Below are 23454 nucleotides of genomic sequence, written 5' to 3'. Positions count from 1 at the left end.
ACAAAGAGTTTTATGAGTATCTTTAATTTAAAAAAAAAAGGAATGAGAAAATTTACACTGATTGTCATGGTGAACACAGCTTTAGCAAGAATGAAATATATGTATTCCATTTTAAAAGCTGAACAGGAAATAGAAAGTATAACATTCTAGGAATAGAGACTTTAAAAAAGCAAAGAGAATAGAAGGATTCTCAGGATATCACAAGTACTTAGTGTTACTAGGACAGTGGTAGATTGAGGACTGAAATAAGATCTCATTGAGTACAATGAAGGTAATGGAAAGGATTTTCGGCAAAAATAACAAATTAAGACAAAAAGAATAAAATAGAATGATAAAATGGACAGGAATTGGTGACTTGTGCTAGACATGAATGATGCCTTTAGGAGGTAGCACACAGTTAGCAGGCAGGAAAATATCTTTTGTTTTGAGAGCATCTTAAGCCATGCAAACAATAAACAGCACAATTAATGCAACCAAACCACAATTTTCTCACTGTATTGTCTATCTTGCTGATTCCTGATCATTCACCATCACATTCATAGCTATGATTATGGACTACATGAGAGGCGCTTGCTGCTTTACATCTCATGCTCTGCACCTGTCTCTGATTTCAGCTCTTGCTGTGGGAACAGATCCAAGTCCTCTGAAGACATCCCACCTTGAGTGCACTCCATGCTTCTCTCTGTTATTCTTTCTTGGGGCCTGCTCCAAGACTCTGTAAGATTCTAAGCCCAAGTACAAATGGGCTGGAATTTCGGAGGAGCCAACACCACTGGGAGCAACCTTCAACCAATTGGGAAGGGAGCTGCTGGATAAAACCCCAGCCTCCCTCCATTGGCCAGGCAATACTGGAAGGCATTATATGCCTTCTCAGTGGTCCTTAAGCTCCTGTTGCCTATAGTGGCAACCTCAATAGCATATCCTTTCCTCCTTCCCTGCCTGCTCTCTTACCCTTCGTGGTATCATACAATTGCTTCTTGGTTCCGCTTCCCAAATAAACTGCCTGTAGTAAGGCCCCAGTCTCAGGATCTGCTTTCTGAAGACGTCAATATAAAATTGACATGTTTATCTGGTGTTAATGTTGTTTGGTTACGTACCAAGTAACAGACTCCAATGTTTTACATAAACTACCCATTGACAATCACACTTTGCCACTTCTGCTTTGCACACCACTGGGTTTGATTTTGTGCTTGAATTATGGTGACTATGAAAGAGGCATGATTATAAGATGGAACTAAAACACATATAGGGGCAAGACATGAAGGCCTTGAATGCTGTGGTAAATAATTTTCTTTTATGTTCTAACATGTTCATATGGGATATTTTTCACTTAAATTACACTGTCATTTATATCTATATAAATACCTAAGCAGGCTCTATCTTATTTATTTCCATATTATTTTGCTGCCCAAAGGAATAACTCATCCCTTTCACTTAGGTGATAGACAAAAACTTTAAAGAAGCCAACATGCCAATGTAGAAATGAGAAAACCTTAGAAGCTGCAAAACCAAAATTTGAAGTTAGTGGGAGGCCAACAGGAGTTAAAGGTATATGTATTTTTTAATAAATACCTGTATGAAAGATGTCAGGCACAAAACCAAACTGAGGGGCTTTCCATCTTTCTCACTACAATTTAATAAAAGGATTTGAGACACCAATTTTTCTATCTCCCACTGATGTAAGTGGTTTGGGATCTCAAATAAAAATAATATATTTCTCTACCATTGATACCCCCAAGTGAAAGCTGTATGAGAAAACTGTAAGAAATTCCAGCCCCACACCGCCCGCCACCACCAAGTAAGGGAACAGAGAGAATGAAACTGTCAAGGACAGAGGAAAGAAGAGAAAGTATTTTAGAAAAGAATCATCCCTAGGGAACTAGGACAATTTATATTTGTGCATATTAATGGCATTTTAATTTTAAGTCAAATGGTAAAATATAACTTTCAAAACTCAATTTTACTACTAGGAACTAAATTACCTAACAATTAATTCAGTATATACATACTGTGTCAATTCAATGGGACTTGTATCTTACGGATACTTAATATTATTTGATGATGAGAATGATGAGAAGGAGGTATAAATCCTACTTTTTTTTTTTTTTCCCAAGTGTGGCACTGGTATTACCAACATGAAGAAGAGATGGATAAAGCAATTCAGCAACTCAGCAACTAAAGAATTAATCAAGTTCTAATTTTGTTTGTTTGTTTCTTTTTACCAGAATTCTGTTTTATTTGACATATTTTAAATCCTTACTTTGGCATTTAAGAAATAGATACGTTTTTTTCTCAATATACACACATAACATTTTTAACTTGCCTTTAATGAAACTAAATGTGTGTTTCACTCTGAATAATACAATAGATGTGGAATAAATTCACTGTTTCAAAAATTTAAGGAAGTAAAGGAGGTTTAAACATCTTCCTCCCTTATTAAGAATTTCAATAGGTATGCATTTCTCAAATAAATAATGAGAAAGGAGACTGAAGGAAGAATAATATTTAAGTTATAAAAACATGCCTAATAAATAATAAGAAATAAAATAATTTATGGCAGTAAAATCAGGGTATTAGGCACTGGAAGTTCTGAAGGGGAACTTACAAATTTGGGCTGAGGTTGAATAGATGTGGGCTCAAATGTTGGCTCTACCAGGTATGTGGTTGCTGTTTGCAAATTGGCTCACCTGAGAAATAGAGATAATACTATGGCATTATTTTTTGTTTTAGGGATAAAAACAAATAATGTAAGGACTACAGTTGATAGAGAGCTTTGGAAAGCATTTATTAAATGAGACATGTTATAACTATCCTTTTAAGGATTCAAAATGCAGCAGGAAGAGAAATACTGGCTAAATATGATCACTGCTATAATAGAATAACACATGCTATGAGTGCTCTGGGAAGAAAAAGATTAATTCCAGCTGGTGAAAAATGCAAAGGTTTCATTGGAGAAATAGTATTTATGTTACTCTTGAACTTCCTCAGTGGATTAGGGGTTAGGTAGGGGAAACAGGGGGAGCCAGGAAGGCACCAAGTTGAATAAGCCATACATTCAAATGCACATGTGTGTTTGGGGGTGGGGAGAATGGTGATGGAAAACTTGGTGAATAGTAGGAGACTCTTTAGTCAGAGAACAGGTTAATGCACTGCTGTGGTGAGGAAGAAGAACTGAGAAAGCGAGTGGAAGGGGAAGGAATGTTAAGAATTATGGGGATTAAGTTGGAGCCAAATTACAGAGAATCTGGAACACCATGCCAAGGACTTTCGTCTTTGTTCTCAAGTCACAGAGCAAGAGGGTTGAAACAAATAAACACTAAGTCACCTCCTAGGAAATTTCATCTTGTTGCCCCAAAATGTATAATTTGCTTCTCCCTGGATATGTCTAAGCAATTTATCTCATTCCTCACAGAGGAAATTCAGTGATTCTTTGAACCAAAGTTAACATGTTTCTGTGTTGCTGATTGACAAGCCCTGGGTAAGCAAGGGGAGTAGGATGAATGGGCAGCAAGATGGATTCTGTTTTATTTTTTACTAAAAACCAACACATCTACAACAAGAGATGAACATTAAATATTCTAAAGAAAAACATTTCAAGGGTAGTAGCTTTCTCCTTCCTGTGTGAAAGAGTTAAGATGCTTAAACCAAACTGCTGGATAAATTTTGCAAGAATAGGAAGAGGTGGAGATGACTCACATTGCTGTTTAAACTCGTTTTTATTTTTTGCCCGAAGCACAAACATCAAGATAAAAAGTGAGGTCCTGGGAGGGCAAATAAGGATACTGAGAATGAATCATAGCAACTACCTCACTGACATTGAAGACCATGGATAAGTCTAAAGACAGCTCCCAATGAGCCCACCCCTTCCTATGTACTCATGCTACTTCTCCCATGAAAGACATTGCTTCTCCTTGCTCCTGTTAACCTGGGGCAGGGCTGGTGACTATTTTAATCTATATTATGTGGAGGAAACAACATTCTAGTGACTTTGGAGCTCAAGCATTAAGAAGGCCTGGTAGCTTCCAGGCCTTTCCTGGAGCGCGGAAACATCATGTAAGAAGTCCAGGTTACCCTGCTGGAGAAGCCACAAGAAGAAGGCCTAGGGGATTAGACACTGCATTGAGAGAGGAAAGAAGAGGCATTGAGGCCTCAAATACCCAGCTCTGAGCCCAGACATAGCCATCATTTGACTTCCACTACATGGGAGACCACAGTAAAAACACCATAGAAGTGGCCCTGCTGACCCCCAGCCAATCTGTGGAATCCTGAATATAATAAAACTAGAGGCCCAATGCACGAAATTCGTGCAAGAGTAGGCCTTTCTTCCCCTGGCTGCTGGCACTGGCTTTCCTCTGGCACCCAGGACCCAGGCTTCCCTCCGGCCACTGGCAGGCACCTGGGACCTGGGCTTCCCTCGCAGCCCCAGCTTCATCTGGAAGGTTGTCTGGAAGGACGCCCAGAAGGATGTCTGGTCTAATTAGCATGTTATGCTTTTATTATTATAGAGAGTTGCTATCATTTGTGGTGGTTTGTTCAGCAGCAATACTTACCCAAAACAATGAGGATGTTGACCTGTGAAACCACAAGAAATTTTCATACCTTTGGAACATAGCAATTGTCAACAAGCTGGGAACATTCCCTTTCTATGAGAAAGAGTATTAGTAACCCTCATGCTCTTTCTATACCTTACTGACAATAGTGAGATAGAAACTCAAGTAGGATTATAAAATAAATACAAGCCCTGACTGGTTTGGCTCTGGCTCAGTGAATGGAGCGTCGGCCTGCAGACTGAAGGGTCCCAGGTTCGATTCCGGTCAAGGGCATGTACCTTGGTTGTGGGCACATACCCAGTGGGGGGCTTGCAGGGGGCCATGCAGGAGGCAGCGGATCGATATTTCTCTCTCATTGATATTTCTCTCTATCCCTCTCCCTTCTTCTCTGTAAAATATCAATAAAATATATTTTTTAAAAATATAAATACAAGATTCCTGGTTAAATTTGAATTTCAGATAAACACAATTATTTTGTAATATAATTTTGTCCCATGCAATATTTGAGACACACTTATACTAAAATATATTTGTTGTTAATCTGAAATTCAAATTTATCTAGGCATTCTGTGCTTTTATTTGCTAAATCTAATCACTCTACATTCAGGAATTGCTTTATCTTGACATTACAAAATGATTCCAAAGCTTTGGAGATAATAAATGTAGATTAACTCTTTGTGCATGACTCATGGAAGGCATAGAGGGATCACACAGGAATGAAAGACAAAATCTCTGATAGCTCCTAGGAACAGCTTTTCCAAGTCTGAGGAGGAGCAGATGGGGTAGAAATCCCGAAGAAGACTGAGAATAGAAGCCAAGCAACCAACAGGGAGGATGGCCCCGGGGTTAACAGTTCCTGAGTCCAGTGTAGATCCTGACCTGGTGTAAGTGCAATGTCCCTTCCTCCTTAGAGGGATCACCTGGCCATACTGGCTTGTTTCTCATCTACATCGTAAGACAGGTTGTGCTAAGTTCCTTCCAACTCTTGCATTCCATAATTCTGAGTGCCGACAGTAGAAATAGAATTCACATTAAGGACATAAAGTTGAGATTTGGGATTTTTCCCAGGCTTCAAAATTGTGTTTTACACAGCTAATATCAACTGGCTGGGGATCCCTATTTATTCCTTTTCCAAATCTATTTCTGGATTAAAGGATTTCTCAGGTCATTTTACTAAATCTTCCCATTAAAGTACAATAATATATTGCATTAAAAGCTTAGGGTGGAAAGCTTTAGGCCCTCTTTTATGAATTAATGGTGACCAAGTTAGCATTGTGCATGAAAAAAGAACTCTGGTTTTTAAATAGTGGAAAGGAATGGAAAGCAAGTGTCTTAAAAAATAGCAAGGTCTTCATCTTTCTGGAGAAAAAAATAATAATTTTTGGCATTAGACTGCACTGCTCAATTATAGAATGAAATCCTTTCTAATCCTAGGCTCCTGATGACCCAAGTTTGAAAAGTACCCTTAACTTAAACAGAAACTAACTCGTGGCGCATCCTGAAAAGATCTGGAAGGAGTAACTGGTAGGGTGTCTGAATGACTAGCCGTTTGCTGTAAGCATGTGGATGATAAACTCAGTTTCTAATGTAAAAGGTCAATTCACCAACATCCTCTAAAAATTGGCTATATCCAAGGCCCTGATAGTGATTTCATTTAATCCTCACAGCCCTGTTGTGTATTATTTATTTTATTTTATAGGTTCAGAGAGGCTCAGAAAATAAAATCTGTCCCCAAGATCACACAGCTGATGAAAGTAGAGTCAGCATGCAAATGTAACTCTGACTAATAACAAGGCACACACTTTCTTCTCCATTATGTTTGTCACAAAAACAGTTGAGGTATGTGAACATAGAACAGCTATATTTATTGTTCTTGTTTTGTGTTCTAAATTAATTTTAAAAGAACAAAACAAGATATAAATATGCCAGCAATGGAAAAAGGACTCATTTCGCATGATGTTTCTGTCTCCAAGTCTCTCTGTTTCCTTACCTGTCTTCGAAGGTCTCTTGTTTTCTTGCACATGTTGTCTATTGCAATATTCAGGGTATTACTCCTTTCCTTTTTTCCGGTCTGCAAGGGAGAAAAAAAAATGACATAAGTAATATATGAAATTACTCTTTAGCACTTAACAATTTGCCTTCTAAATTTTCTGAAAATAACAGCTTGAAAATTCAAGAATAGGTTTAAAATTCGCTATGATATTGCATATGATTCATAAGCACCTCACATAAGACTAAGTAGAACGGTGATTAAAACTCACATTATTTTCTTCTTTAAGCATCTGTAATAGGTCTGATACATGTTTGGGTTTAATTCATGGTGGCAGTAGGCAGAGCATTACCTCCCAAAACTGTGATCTTCATATCGACTTTTTAACAGCTAAGCATACAATTAACTTAAAAGCATTAGATGCCCAAATTGTCAACTTCTGTGGGAGTTTCTGAAGTCATTTTGATGGTGTATTGTGTAAGTTATGCAGAACTATACTGGAGTCTTGCTAAACACTAAATAAAATATGCAGTGCAAATTCATACAATTTGCAGAAGTTGACCACAATTTCAGCTGACAATATTCCAAGAACAAACTGTTTCAAGTTCTTAAGAACTGGAAGCTGTTTTTTGGCTCTTTAAGATAATTTGTGCAATACCTATTCGTTCTTTAAGCAGAACAATTCTCCATGTTATACCCTTAACCTAAATCTTCAGGCTATTAAGTACATGGAGAGTCACCTTGGTTGGTATTTTCTACATATTACTTTTGTGGGAGACAATCAAAATTGAATCTAATCATACTTTCTTCAGCCGTATCATGTTTAAAAGAGATTGAGAAAAATTACTATGTGATTCACCTCTAGAAAATTGCTACTATTTAAATTAATAAACTGAAAGGGCTTTTGAGAGGAGACCTTGAACATCAGGAAGGCAAGTTTAAACAGCTGATAACTGAGGAAGTTTATAGCATGGGCTTCAGAAAGGACATTGAGGCGAAGTCTAGACCATTAGGCAGGATGCTGTATCCTACCTCCAATACATAAATCCATACCATCAAGTGGAAGGACTTCTTTACAGGAAGTTCAAGACCATCTATACTCTATCCTAACCTATCTTTTCAGTCTTATCTTCCACCACATATTCTTAAGTTCTGTCCTTTATAGTAATAATATTCCAATATTTTTCTATGTCTTTTTTTCCATGTTCTTTCATATAATGTACCTTTGACTTCAGCAAATGTCTCTTCAAATAGCCCCCTATTAAAATCCTACCTATTCTCCAATGGTTTCAACAAAGACTTCCCAGCAATCTACTCAAAAGCAAACTCTCATCTGTCCTTGTTCCCATAGCATTTTGAAAATTTCCCAATATACTCATTTTGTTTCTGTGCATAATCATTACCCTTACAAAACTGTTAGGATTGTGATGTTGGCAATGTATTTTAATTTTTTTTCTATTTCTGAAAGTAACTTGCATAGGACTTATTGAATAGTATTGACCAGTTTATAAATGAACAACTTGATTCAAAACACAGCATAGTTTTATTAGGGGCCTGCTCTATGCCAGGAAGGTGTTCTACTAAATTCTGGAGGAGACTTTAATATCTACCTATCAAGGCACAATGAAAATTCTCTATTGGTTGAGGTTTCTGGTACCCACCTAAACCTTTAGTTAGATCTAGATTTTTCTCAGCAACAGTGTTACTGATATTTAAGATAGGGAAATCACCATCATTTGAGGCCACACTATATACACTGCAGGATGTTTGGCATCCACGCACCCCTGTCTACCAAAATCAACAGTAACTCCCCGGCACTATGATAGCCAAAGTTTGACCTCACACATTTCCAGATGCCTCCTAGGGGGAGACACTGTAGAGAGCTACTAAATCCTTTAACACATTTTATTTTTGAAAGAAAGTGTGAAATGTGTGCATGATGGAGATTGTGTCCAGTGAAGAAACAGGGAAGAAGACAAAGAGGGAGATAAGTGAAATTCTGGATGTTGAAATAATAAGAGCAACAGTGACAATTACTTAGATAAAAGTGTGGCTACCTTTCCAGCTCCAACCAGAATTATCCATACTAGCAGTGAAAAACTGTGAAAAGCTAATGCAGGGCTGTACAAGGCCATGGCATAAACAGATACACAATGGTATATAAGACAATTGGTAATTTCACCTAAAGAACTTAGCTCTTCTTCTCCAGTTCCATGCACTGCTAGCTTTACTGGAAAGGGTCTCTTTCCACTTCATGAAGTTAGAGATAGTCAAAGGGGCAGGAGTGATACAAAAAGAACCACCCCCCAACCCCCTCCACCACCACCACCACACACACACAGGGTATCAGGAATAATATGAGCGACTTCTGTTGTGTTGGCCATAAAAACTCCCTAGCTTCTGCAATATGATTCATCAGAACAACTACAAAGTGCCAGCCTGCACAGAGAGAGCAGCAGTGGCATGCAAGCTTTAATAAAGAATAACAGGAGGCGACAGCATGAAAAGATTCAAAATGGACTATAAAGATGATTTCTTAATTTCTACCCAGAGCTTAATCTTAGTTTAAAATGTTTCATTGGGTCAAAGACATTTTGTTCTCTAGGTACTAATAAACAGCCCCTGTCATTATAGGAAGTAAAAAGTCTTCCTTCTTTCTTCCCTTTCTCTCTTCTCCTTCTCCCCATCTTTCTTTTTTTTTCCACCTCCAGCTTTTTTATTGGGTTCTTGCTCTATTTATTCAGATTTATTGGGCTTCCATCAAGCCATTGAATGCTTTTATTCCTTTTGCATGGCATAAAAATAAATAAAGCAAGGAGAAATTGCCCCATCCTGCTTAAAAGCCCTCATTCCTTCTGTTTTCAAAGCCTTCACAAATCATCAAGCAATGAGCTAGGACTGAAGGTAAATTGTGTGTGCCGAGGTAAGGGATGGAAAGGGCACAACACAGATAACAGACAGAGCCTCTCTACATCCCAGGTACTCATCAGAGTGGATGCTCCTTAAAGAAAGCCCTGACAGGAGCCATCATTAAGTCAGCACAGCCCTGCTAATGGAAAAAGCACCACATACAGTGGAAAGCCAGGGGGAAAGACGCTGTGAAAATATGGCATGGATCAGCACTATATAGAGAAAGCAATCACATTACTTATCAGTAAATAAACTGCCAGGAAAGATTTTATGAAAAAGAACAGTTTTGAGCATAAACTTCATTCAATAAAATTTTATTAAAATTATTATTGCATATTATACATAAGTCCCAATGTTATTGAGGCGTATAATCTTTGCTATGTGTCTTTCCATCAATTCTGCCTCACCATTGCTCTCATGTCACTGCTTCAAGTAATTGCAACTCTCTTGTATGGTTCCCTTGAAGCTGCCCACACCTTTAGAAAAAGTCCAATTATAAATAAACTCTCTTTGAATTATCCTAATTGGAGTGTTCCACCTGTTTCCTGTTGGGACTCTGTTGGGGAGAACTTTCTATTCTATGTTGTCCAAAATGGTAGCCACTAAGTCACATGTGGCTATTTAAATTTTAATTTTAATTAATTAAAACTAGGTTTCATTAAAAATTCAATTCATCAGTCCTTAATTTAAAGTGAGCATTAGGCACATGTGTTTAATGACTACTATATTGTACAGCAAAAATATAGAACATTTCCCTCATCTTAGAAAGATGTATTATACAGCAATATTTTAAAATATATCATTTTTTAATTTCAATTGTATAAATGAGTCCCTACCTTTATACAAACCATCCTTTATTTGAGAATAAAATAGCAATAAACAGACACAAAATCCCAACCCTCCAAGGTGTTTACTCTATAGTAAACGCGAGGTCTAATAATGACCATTCTTTGTTCTAAAGCCCTTCGTTCTATTCCCATTGTCGATGGAATTAAGAACAAACTCTTGATCATGGTGACCAAAGTGCCACATGATCTACTCTAAATTTTACTCAACATTAATAAAATAATAGAATGGGTCCTTTATTTTCTAGGCAGTAAAATAACAACTCAGGAATGGCGCTTGTGGAAAAACTTCATTTTGCACTCTTGTCCTCTCTTTGGAGTATGGACTTTTTTTTTAAAGATTTAACTCAATTGCTAAATTTCACATGGAGTCTTTGTTGATCTTCTCAGTTGAAATTCACTATTCTCTTCCATGATACCTTCCTAAACATTTTTTTATATTTCTTTTATAACACTTAGTTCAATAAACAGTTCAATCTATTTAAGAAATCTTTATTATCTACTATATTCCAGGCACCGTACTAAGGACCAATGATACATTAGATCTAGTGCAGTGGTTCTCAACCTGTGGGTCGTGACCTCTTTGGGGGTCGAACGACCCTTTCACAGGGGTCGCCTAAGACCATCGGAAAACACATATATAATTACATATTGAATTTGTGATTAATCACTTTGCTTTAATTATGTTCAATTTGTAACAATGAAAATACATCCTGCATATCAGGTATTTGCATTACGATTCCTAACAGTAGCAAAATTACAGTTATGAAGTAGCAACGAAAATAATTTTATGGTTGGGGGTCACCACAACATGAGGAACTGTATTAAAGGGTCGCGGCATTAGGAAGGTTGAGAACCACTGATCTAGTGCCTGCCTTTGAAGAATACTCATCTAGTGGTAGGAACAGACATAAACACAGTATTAGTAGAGGTACTAAGGGTAACATATATATCAGTAGGAGAAGCCCCCTGCTCCCCATTAAGGATGAAGGTATCAAATGAGTATTGAAGGATATGTTGAAATCAGCCAAGAGAGGCAGACAGAGAAGGCCACGTTAGGGGGACAGGGATAGCTTTAGCAATGGCAAAAGTCCTTATGGAGTATTTAGTATCTAGTATAAAAAGTATGAAGGGAGGCAAGATTCTGGAGATTTTTGCCATATTAAAAAATTGAGCCCCATCGCTTCTCGGCCTTTTGGCTAAGATCAAGTGTAAAAAATTGAGCCTTTAGGCAATTGGGAGTCATAGAAGTTAAGCTGATGAGTAACACAGGCAAATCATTATTTCAAATCATTGACCTGGTGGGAGTCTGCACAATATATTTGAGGAGATTAAGAACAGAAACAGGCAAAAGAGTTCGATTATTGCAGTGACAGTCTTAACTCTTTATAAGTGAGCTACATAGCATGGTAACTGGCAGGTTGTGGTGGGGGAAGAAAAGAGCGCAAGCTAAGCTGGTGTCCAGCTTTCCAGCAGTGACGATGGGCTACACAGATGATGGCCCTTGGAACTGAGATGGTCATTTCAAAGAGAAAAGCAGGTCAAAATGAGGAGGAGGATTTCAGTTTTAGAATTTTTGAAAGGCTTGTGGAGAGCTCCCTTCAATAGTCTTTGTCCTGGGGTTAATTGCTAATCCTCATGCATTTCTCTCACTAGACTACAATCCTTGAGGGAAACTTCTTACATCTAATCTGTTCCTCATGGTATCTAGCACCAGACTTTGCACATACTAGGAGCTCAAAGCTTATTTGTTGAGTAACAGAAAAAAAAAAAAGACTGGATAAAGGTAATCATTGGCAAATAAATCCCTTGACATTCCTGGAAGTTAACTTCCGCACCCATAAAAATGAAGATTTGCCCCAAATCTTTCCTGTAGTTCTTTCCAACTTTAAAATTCTATGAAAGGGCCATGTTCTCTAAAATAAAGAATTATAGAATAATATGTTACTTTTATTGTACAATTTTGTGCATAAGTAGCCATTGAAATGTGTTGGAAACATACTCATAATATAAATTTGAAATGGTACAAATAAAAATGGCATTTAAACTAGGAAGGCCATGATGCTGACCTCAAAAAACTATGAAGCTTCAAATACTAAGAGATGCGTTTTAAAGCAAATGAAAATTTATCTAGTTCATAATCAAATGAAAATGTTATCAGTGCAGAAAGGAATCCTGCATGAAATTGAAACAATAAGAAAAAGTGTTTTTGTTCTTGTTTTGTTATGATTTTGTTTCTGTAGTTTAAATGTGTGCCATTTTATTCAACCCTTTAAAATGACACATCTCCCTTTAAATGGGAATTCTTTATTTCATGGTAAAGATAAAATATGATGCCCTTAAGTTAGTTCTTTTCTGCAGAAATAGCTTTAAAAATATTTTTATGCTTAACACAGAACAGAGGCATAGATTCTAGTCAACACTTTTCAGGCATGAAAGACATACAAATAGACAAACATAAACATGAAATCTCTTCTCCTAGAACATCACTGTACCAAATGGCATATGAGGAAAACATCCTAAAAATCTTTCTGAAACAAGGTCTGTGCTATGAACATAAAACTAAAACAAACCAGAAAATTAACTCTGAGAATTGAAAGGTTTTGAAAAATAACTTTATATGAATAGGATGACACTTATCAAGGGAAATAGGTTAAAGACTGCAAGCATCTTGAACTTTTATATTGTTTAGGGAAGTAAAATATTGCCTCCAGGTAGCTGACTGCTGAGATGGGGCTGGGGGTCTCTGATGGGACACCAAATACTGGAACGCCCTCCACAGCAAAACACTGTACATGTATTGTCTCCAATGCCATTCACAATAACTCTTCATACATATGCATATGAAGACACTGAAGTTCAGTAAGCTTAAATATGGTATTCCAGGAGGACATGCAGTAAGAGGTAGCATCAAATTGAGTTGTTGCATCCAATCTCAGGGTTTATCCATCCACCATGCATGAATTAACTATAACTTAAACCCAAATTAAATTTATATAAATTATATAAATGCATTTCTTAAAAATGATGAGCAAAATATCATAGATGTTTGTGGATTCAATTAGAATTGTATTTGAATTTATGCTCCATCTCTTGTCAGCTTTATGTTCTTGGACAAAGTACTTAATCTCTCAAAGTCTTACTTTTTTATACCTATAAAACAGAGGTAATATAGTGATTACACTATTATGGGATTGTTTTAAGGAATAAAGAGATGAAGAGTGTACAAGTTTTGGCAAATAGAAGGGCACAAGTAATGTTAGCAGTTATTATTGTACTTATCAATAGTGTCACCATTGTTACTAACACTTGCATTTCCTGAACTACACCTGCTAACTGATTTCCCTGTTTTTCCACACTAAACTTTTATCCTGGAATTCCCTAAGCTCTTCTCATTCAAAAGGAAATTCTTGAGTCATTAATTCAAGACTCAGTTCAAGTGCCTCATTCTCTATATCATTTTTCTGACTTTCTTCAACACCACACTAAACAAAAAAAGTTAAATTTAAAAATTAAAACCCTTCTCATTTGTGTTTCCACTAATTTCTCTGCACATTTCAAAGATAATAACTGTGACAATTTTGTTATCTTTAATTTACACTCTGCCTCATCTTATAAATTGTCAAGTCTTAACTGCAATCTTAGTATCTACTACTGTGTTTTGCACTCAGTTAATGGCTGTGGATAACATAAATAAATGTTAACCACACTTTTATTAATAGTAAATAATATTCAAACTGCTTTATTAATAAAATTAGTGTGTATGTTCTTTAACAAAAGTAGTTAACATCCATCCTGTTAGCTGTCAGATGACCTATTCAATCAGTGTTTTTATTCAAAGACTATTGCCTATAAGAAAGGCTTGGTATGAAATTTAATCCTTGGATCAGAAAATGGGGGTTCTGAAATAAGCTCCCTGGGTGATCTTAACTAAGCTGAATTACCTGTCCTGTCCTTAGACTTTGCTTCTGTAAAAGGAGGCCATCGAACTATATGACCTTGAGTCCCTCCCAGTTCTAAAAGCATTTAGTCCTGGAATTCTAGTCAGAAAGGGAAACAGGACAGCCTGATGGATGTATTCTCACACCGGAGATGCTTATGAAAGGTCACAGGATTTCAACCGATATGCACCAAACATAAAAGAAACATTCCTGGGTTGGCACTGCAATAAAATTCAAATTGTTTCAGTGGTGATGTTACTTATTTCCTTTGAATTTCAGAGATGGGTATAAGCTATGAGCTTCTCTTTTAAAGATGATCCCATGGAAAATCAGTCATATATATGTGCAAGTGTAGATGTAAAAATTCACCCCAGTGACTAACAGGTAACCTTGAAAGAGAATGGAAGAGTCAGAAGTAATTTTTTCTTTATTTCCTAAAATCACTGGCTCTTTCATGATTTTTACTTTACCCTGTGATGTTTTGTAACTTGCCTCATTCCAGGACTACCATTTTCCCTCTCTTCCTGACCTAGTTTCTTGTCCTCCACTAAAGTCCAGCAAACTCTGGACCCAACATAGTTCTTAATAAGAAGAAATTGAAAAGAGTTTATGAATTTAATTGATGGAGTAATTAATTCATGGTTTAGCATTAAGCTACACTGTGACTCTGGCTGCAATGGGTTTCAGAGCTTGCCAGTTCCTAGGTCAGTGACTGTTTCTATGCTATTGTTACTATTAAATGAAGGGAATAAGTTCAGAATTCTAGGTTTTACTTACCTAGGGCAGGAAGCAAAAATGTTATGTACATTAATGGTTCCTAAATACTTGTTTCAGGACTCATGCGGTGAAAATACAAAAATAAATATAATGTAGTTATTTAACCATAAAAACTTGTTTTTAATCTGAGAGTATTTCCATTTTATTTTTCATTTTTTGTTAATCGCTAACTGAGGGCATTTTTCCATTGACTTTTGAAGAAAGTGGAAGGGAAGGAGAGAGACAAAGAGAACCATCAATGTGAGAGAGACAAATCTATTGGTTGCCCCGCACGGGGACACAACCAGGGCCGGAGAGCAAGCCTGAAACCAAGGTACATGCTCTGGACCTGAATGAAATCCAGGACCCTTCAGTCCTCAGGCTGACACCTTATCAACTGAGCCAAACCGGCTAGGACAGTATTTCCATTTTCTTACCTTTGTTTTTTAAATTTGTTTTACAAAATGATGGCTTTATTTAATGGTAACATAATATTTTTATTTAACAGAGAATCATAGAGAACCTGTCAGACTCTCTGTGTGTCTCTGTGTGTATTTTGTTGTTGTTTCTGTTTGAATAAATACATTGCTTTAGTGTTTAAAACAATTGACATAAGAAATTTGTCCGCTATCACAATCGAAACTGGTTAAATCAGTCATTTGCAGAATTGACATTAAAATCATTTCTGTGTTTTTGAAACTGGGCTTATTTTCTCAGCTTGTTAGGATATTTTATATCAAATGCATTGCATTTTAAATAACATTTGTGTTAAACTGCTATTAAAAGTTGCTGTAACAGGAGAATCAGATAGATGATCTTCGTATCTTAGTGCCAAGACTTATTATTAACAAGATGACCACACGTCATTATGTAAGTTTAGCCTTAGTTTCCAAGATGAGGATGACAATACTGTTCTAGAAGTTGTTGTGAAAATTATATAAGATAAGGTACATAAAGCATTAGGTAGTAACTATCATTTAAAAATTATATTTATTATCCTATATAATGAAAGCCTAATACAGTAGGTCCTCGGGTTATGTCGGAGATCTGTTCTTATGGCGTGTCGTAACACAATTTTCGCCATAAGTCGGCACTCACGTGGAGCACAGACACAGCAGTAATGAAGTGAAACAGTAAAAAAAAATTAAAAGAAAGATAATAATTCCTGACCTTTACTTGTGGTAAATAAATAATAAAAAACATAAAGCACATATGTACATACGTCAAAATGACGGAACTTTTTTTATATAAATAAATGGGAGATGGCGACGTAACCACGAAATGACATATGTTGAGTCTGATGTAACCTAAGGTCTGTCTTTATGCAAATTGTCTCCTTGGGCGGTCGTTCGACCAGGAATTTCACCAGGAGGCCGAGAGTTCAACCACTCGCTATGATGTGTGCTGACCACCAGGGGGCAGCACAGAGCACGGCAGGCATCAGCGACGCTGCGCTGGCAGCAGGTGCTCAGGTGCTGGGCGTCCGCGAGGAGCCCAACCCGCACCCACGCAGCCTCTTCTGGGTGAGCCGGGCCACAGCCAACAGTTTGCACAGGATCCAGTCTGTGAGGCCGGCCTGGAGAGAGTGTTCTGCCCGCCTGGCTTCTGAACAGCGCCGGTGAGTGGCCCAGAGGCCCATGCTATTCCCCAGCCCGCAGCATCTGGCCATGCTCACTGCATCTCCGTGTGGGGACTCGGGTGCTGTGACTCAGGTGGAAGGGGGTGCATGGGGGCCAGGGGGCCCAGGTGATGCCCTAGGGCCCAGGGTCAGCAGGGACCTGCCCTTCCATGCCAGACACTCACGTTTCGATTGCCACCCAGGCCTAGGGACCACACTGCACATGAATTTCATGCACCGGGCCTCTAGTTAGCAACAATAATAGTTTCAAGATGACAGAGGGTAGAAAGCATAAACTATGTTATTCATTGCTAAATTCATAGTAGTTCTTGGCCACATAAGCTTAATGTTTATTGATTTGAATAAATGTTTTAAAATGATTGACTGATATGTGAATAAATAAACATATGAAACATGATATTGATCTATTTGAGGAGGATTTGCTTATGATCAATAGAAGGATTGTAGAGGTTTTTTTACTGAGTCATTGAAAATAGTATAATCTTCATGTAGACAAAATATAGATATCCAGGCCAAAGTTTATAAATCCTCTGATTTCAATTAATGGTTAAATTGTACATTATGTTTTTACTGACATTTCAACTTTCAAAATCCCATTATTTAGTCATTGTTAGAGGTTCTTATTCTGGAAATCCTTTTGATTCTGTAAGTCATGACCCAGCAATCAGTTTCTGGAGAGTGCCTATCATGAAGAAATCATCTGTGATGCTGATATGAGAGCATCTGCAAGGAAGTGGAAGAATTCAATGTTTTATGTTATCAATTATACCTTGAGCTCTTTTGGCAAAAACCCTTGTTGTATATTCAAAATCACTCCAGAGTCTAATAAGCAATGATATGGCATTATACACATAGATTAAATAAATCATTTTCCATCTTTTAAATAGAACTGCTGTTCTCTAGCAATGTTTCTGTCTATTTAATGCTTTGCGAGGTAAACTATTAGAAAACACTTGTCTCATTAAAATTTTATCTTCTGCCATTCCTCCAGTTTCTTAAGTCTAATTCCCACTCTTTTTGTTTCCAACGCCAGGTTTTCTAGTTTAATTATGCTCAGTTGCAAACTTCACAGACAGTGCACTTTATAAAGTTCATAGAGCTTTATAGAGTTTGGAGACTAACAAAGTTTTATCATGGCCCATATATGTGAAATCTAGACTAGATAGATTTCAACATTCTGATTATTATTTTCACTTTCACCATCAACTGCAATCTGTGTCTTGATAACAGGTTCACTTTTAACATCCTATATAATAAAAGGCTAATATGCAAATTGACCAAACAGCAGATCGACCAGTCGCTAAGATGCGCACTGACCACCAGGGGGCCAGATGCTCAACGCAGGAGCTGCCCCCTGGTGGTCAGTGCACTTCCACAGGGGGAGTACCGCTCAACCAGAAGTCCTGAGCCAGGCTCACGCTGGCAAGCGCAGCAGTGGTGGCAGGAGCCTCCCCGCCTCCACGGCAGCATTAAGGATGTTCGACTGCCTAAGTCGTCAGTCGGACATCCCCAAGGGCTCCTGGACTGTGAGAGGGCACAGGCTGGGCTGAGGGACTCCCTCCCCCAGTGCATAAAAATCATGCACTGGGCCTCTAGTTATAAAATAAGAATACAATGGATTTATTCTTTCCCGATTAAAATAAATTCTAGCATTGCTATTTTCAATGAATACTTTCAGGTTCATAATTCAAAGAGATTCAGATTCTGTAGAATGAAGAGAAATTAAATAGATTCCTCTTTAAAGAAAGTTGGATTCTGAAATTTTTCTTTTAGGCCCTGGCTGGACAGCTCAGTTGGTTGGAGCATAATCTTGAAATGCCAAGGTTACAGGTTCCGTCCCCAATCAGGGCACAGAATCAAGCAATACATTCATGAATGAGTGGAACAACAAATCAATGTTTCTCTCTCTCTTCCTCTATCTCTCTAAAATTAATTTAAAATGATAAAATAAATTAGCAGGTTATAATTTCCTTTAAAATTAAAATTTATTTTCAAATAAAGAGAATAAGTATATTCTCTTTAAGTATATTCTATTTTATAGGAAGCCTAGTTAACCTATTAAAATTATTATTTGTTATAAAACTGAATTTGTGTATACATCTTCAACAGAAAAAAACATAAACAGGATCTAACTATGTGCAGTCAGAATAAATACTTACATGATGTAATTGGTATAAATTGAGAGTCACCAATGATACCTGCTCGAAATATTCTCTCCTTCCCCACATCCCCGCACTCCCAAACCCTACCCAATGTCTGAAACTTTCCATTTCTCTTTATTTCATTCAAAATGTTTTGCTTTAGCTAAACCACCAAGATACACATAGGGCATTTCACACTGATGAGCTAGAACAAGATAATGATTTTCAAAAGACATAATTAAAGACGAGTTACATGACTCTGAAACTCTCTCCTATAAAGGTTGGAATGTGTGGTGACTGGGGAAGTTTTTCTGAAGAGAAATGGCCAATGCTAATCTGGGATCCCCACCCTTCTCCCTACACCCTCGCCCACATAAGTCTGGAAAGAGACTTCAATGGGACCATTTAGACAGCACAATATGAGGGCCTGGCAGCTGAGATTCAGTGAGTAAGTGTAAACTCTCTCCCGAGAAATCTCCTTGGTGAGGTGGCTGGCTAGTTTGCTGATGAACAGGCAGGAGAGGTGACTGAACTCCAATGTCTGAACATTTACTGTGGTCCAGATAGGGGCCTCCTGCAAAAGATAGCTGGTCTGGGGTCATCTTGTCTTTTTTCCAAGATCACTGCCTAGGTCAGTAAATAAAGCTAAGCTGAGAGGAGTTCTATAAACTGCTGGGCTTTAAGAACAAGCAGTCGGCTGCAGAAGAAACAATCACACATGTAGTGAACTGCTGGTGAAATAGAGAGCCTGCAAAGGCACCTGGGTCAGGTTTTCCCACCGGCCCCTCCAGATTGGCCCTCCACCATTTTCGCCACACCCTGCCCCCACAGCCCAAATGTCCTAGAGATGCTCCCTGTTCCCTGCTTTCAGTGGGTGTGGCCAGCAGGAGGCCCCGAGGGTGAGAGGGAGTAAGGCTATTCCTCTGAGGAGTAGCTGTAAATTTACTATGTCCCTCTCCTGAAAACCCCAGCTTGCAGCTTGCTCCCTCAGGCCTCGGGATGTGTGGGCTCTGGAAAGTTGCCAGCCCAGGGTCTTGGTCTACCCTTGTTGGTTCTCCTGAACCTTGCCCACAACTATGTAAAAAATCCCTTTAATATATACAGTCTTCTCAAATTACTAGATTGGTGCACCATGTTTCTCTTGCTGGGACCCTACCCAAAACAGCGAATCTAGAGCCTGTTCCCCTTACCTCTCCTCCTTCCCCTTGCTCCACGCCAGAAAGAGGTAGAAAAAGAAATAAAAGGCCAAAAACATCTCATTCCGAACTATTGATCTCCTTCCTGCAACAGGCCTACACTGTGGGAAATTGGAGTTCAATTTAAATAAAGATAGGAGTTTTGACAATTATATTTCTAATAACTGATTAGAAAAGAGGGAATGACACAAAAGACCTAAGATGACTGGAAAAGTTTTGTGACTGCATGCCTTTTCATCCAGGATGAGGGAAAGAATTTAGCCCACCGTATAAAAGGGACAGTAGGAGCTAAAAGTATAATTGCTTTATTTTACCTTCTTTTTGAATATCCTACTTTTTAAAAAAATAGTTTTATTGATTTCAGAGAGGAAGGGAAAAGGAGAGACAAATAGAAACATCAGTGATGAGAATCATTGATTGGCTGCCTCCTGCAAGTCCCACACTGGATATTGGGCCTGCAACCCAGGCATGTGCCCTGTCTGGGAATCGAACCAGTGATCTCCTGGTTCATAGGTCCAAGCTCAACCACTGAGCTACAGTCCTTATCTACATATGTTGGCTATTTTGTTGTTGGGAAAGGAGAGTAGGAAGAAGGAGATTAGTTTGGGAAAATGTAGAATATTGACCAGTCACAGAGAGCACTCCAGAGGACAGCGCTTGAGTCAGTCAGGGGAAAAAGGGCATCACAAGGGAGAAAACCTAAGGGCACTGAACCAGCTTCAGAGTGTTGTCTCAGACTCACCTAGAATGACACAAATTTAAAATTCACAATGCAACTTTAAAGAAAACCCTCCTCTATTTAAAGCAATCGTTCTAAGACGAATTCCAAATATATCTTTTTAAGTTTCTTTTTTCATTCAGAATACTGATGTGGAGGGGGGAAAAAAATCTACTAAGTGGTTCAGAGGACAGGGTCTAAGTCCTAACATTTTCACTTATTGGATGTATGAACCGGGAAAATCACATTGAATCTATGGGGCTCAGTTCCCTCTTCTGTAAAATGGGGTACAGGAACAGACAGACCACTTGGGGTCCCTTCCAGATCTGATCTCCACATACCAACTGGAGTTGGGAGTACTTATTGCCTTCTGGTTATATTTCCCTACATGAAGGACATTTTTCAGTTCACTTCCCAGAAAGAAACACTACAGGAGGAATATTTCCAGTTGTTAGTCCTGAGCAACTTACCTGGTGAGGGAAGTTGGACAAAAAGTGGGGCGGACTCATTCACAGCCGGGTCACTTGTGGGTTTTCCTCTATTTTTTCTCTCTGCCCTGTTACTGCTTCATGGCAGAAGGCGAAGTCTCAGGGAAGCACTGAACAGTCTTCAATTTAAGGGGGAAGAAATAGGAAGCCTGCTTATGACCAAGCCCAGCCCCCTTGTCGACTTTTGTTGGTTTTAGTTTCTCTGGAAGTGAGGAGGGGCAAGTGACAGGCCACAACAAAAGCACAAAAGTAGGTAGGCACTGGTGGCAAAAGTTATTCTCATCTTCAGCCCAATGAGCAGGATTTAAAATAAATGATCATCTGGTCTATGGTTAATAGATGCATGAGCTACCACATCCTTTCAAAAATGCAGATTTAGTGAGTCATTCTTCTACAGACAATCAATGCAGAGATTTCTACGGTCCTTCAGTAGCTCTAATTAATGCTATGAAACAGAGCCTAGAAAACACGCAGGTATCTGACAGGCAAACTAAGTACTCTATATTCAAAAGGGAAACGATAAAATAACCATTTGAAATGTGCCTCTGAATCTGAAGCAGTTCCTGCCACTATTTTACTGTCTCTTTAGAGATTATACTCCACTCTCTTTTTTTTTTTTAAGAGAGAGAATAGAAGGGAGGGGGAGAGACAGAGAAACATGGATGAGAGAGATACATCGATTGGTTGCCTCCCACACGCACCCCGACCTGGGTCCAGGATCGAGCCTGCAACCAAGGTACATGCCCTTGACCTGAATCAAATCCAGGACCTTTCAGTTTATAGGCCAATGCTCTATCCACTGAGCCAAACTGGCTAGAGCTATACTCCACTCTACAACTTCAATTTGCAAGGGAGACTAGGTAACACCTTTGCTTCATTATTATTTAGCACTGGACAAAACTCAGTAAACTTAGCTTAATGAAACGATACCATCTGGTTTGGCTTAGATGGGTTCAGAGTCTCAAATGCTAAGTTTTTACTTAATGGCCTTTGCTCTCTTTCCCAAGGGTCAACATTCCCTCTCACTGAGCCTGTGCAAACTGGCCTATGCAGTAGGTGAGACAGGCATCTAGGGAGTAATAGACCCCGGCTCTCTGGACTGGGGTGATTTGGACGTGGTGCTATATATCAGTCCTAGACGTCAGGGAAGACTGATAAAGCAGCGCAAAGCTCGTGGTGAAGCGCAGCTGAGTTGCAGGAGATTGTTTTGATGATAATCGGCAGAACCAACCATAAATTTTGGATGCAGAATTAGAAATGGCCTGTAAACATCAAATAATGGGTGTCGGAATTGAAAACGAAACTATCTGTTGCCTGTAATATTTCTTGCAGTCTGGCTTAGAGAGTTAGTAATGTGAGAGATGGGCATGATGATCCTTTCCAATGCCTGATGTTAGAAGGCTGAGGATATTAACTCCTCCTTCCAACAGCCTGAAGGAAACACAGCTAAATGAACTTGCTAGAAAGCATGGGGCATGAGATACAGATTTAACCTTATGCAGTCAGAACTCTAGAGGTTAACAAAACATACGGAGAAGCACAAGGCTTGCGTTAGAAGAACCACACCAGCAAGCACTAAAAGGATGAGCTTAAATGATTTACATGAGTCGCTCATTCACACTCATCTAAATATTCCAAAAATGAAACTTGACTTTCTTGTACCTGATTATAGGGAGGTGCCAGTCAATTGTGTGCGAATCTACATCAAATAACTATTGAAAGATACGGAAGTTCGTGGACCCATGGTAATTGCAGATAGCTACTATTGAAGCTGGGCTGTGAATTAAAAGATTTTTAGGCCCTTTATTAAATAGGTAAGAATCATGTGTGATAAGCACATTTTTAATTAAGTGTGATAATTTATAAATAACAAGTGGACTGCTTGTTACAAGTATATGCAAAAAAACATTTTTCTTCTACCATTCAAAAGTAAAACATCTTTTTTGCTCTATTAATATGTTTATTAAACATTGGTTCTTAGAGAAAGAAACTAAAGTCAAAGTCAGTGGCTTCCAAATTCATGAAAATTTACTATTCCCCCTGCTAAATCAATGTAAACATACGATCCATTTAAGGAAAACTTTACTTTTTATAACGAATTGTGGAGGAATAGAAGATACTGATTCCTGTGGGTTCTTGATACTGTAATTAAGTGGAGAATGTTTTAATGTTGATATAGGTTATATTGTGCATGAAACAGTTAAATAGTAATGTGGGTGGGAGTAGGGCAGTGCTATTCAAAATAGTGGACAAGAAATGCATGAGCACCAGCACTTCAGC

At 38.3% G+C, this 23454-nt stretch overlaps 1 protein-coding gene across 1 annotated transcript in view; it reads right to left on the bottom strand.

Moving 5' to 3' along the window:
• CTNNA3 (catenin alpha 3) overlaps positions 1-23454 on the bottom strand; it is a 1265562-nt gene that overhangs the window by 608640 nt on the left and 633468 nt on the right. Inside the window, exon 8 of the mRNA XM_081105050.1 lies at positions 6541-6621. Within this exon, the coding sequence (XP_080961176.1) occupies positions 6541-6621 (81 nt within the window). The remainder of the gene's footprint in view (positions 1-6540; positions 6622-23454) is intronic.

The sequence above is a fragment of the Myotis nattereri genome, assembly GCF_964212035.1.
Source record: "Myotis nattereri genome assembly, chromosome: 13".
Lineage (NCBI taxonomy): Eukaryota > Metazoa > Chordata > Mammalia > Chiroptera > Vespertilionidae > Myotis > Myotis nattereri.
This window is presented reverse-complemented; position numbering and strand designations above follow the sequence as displayed.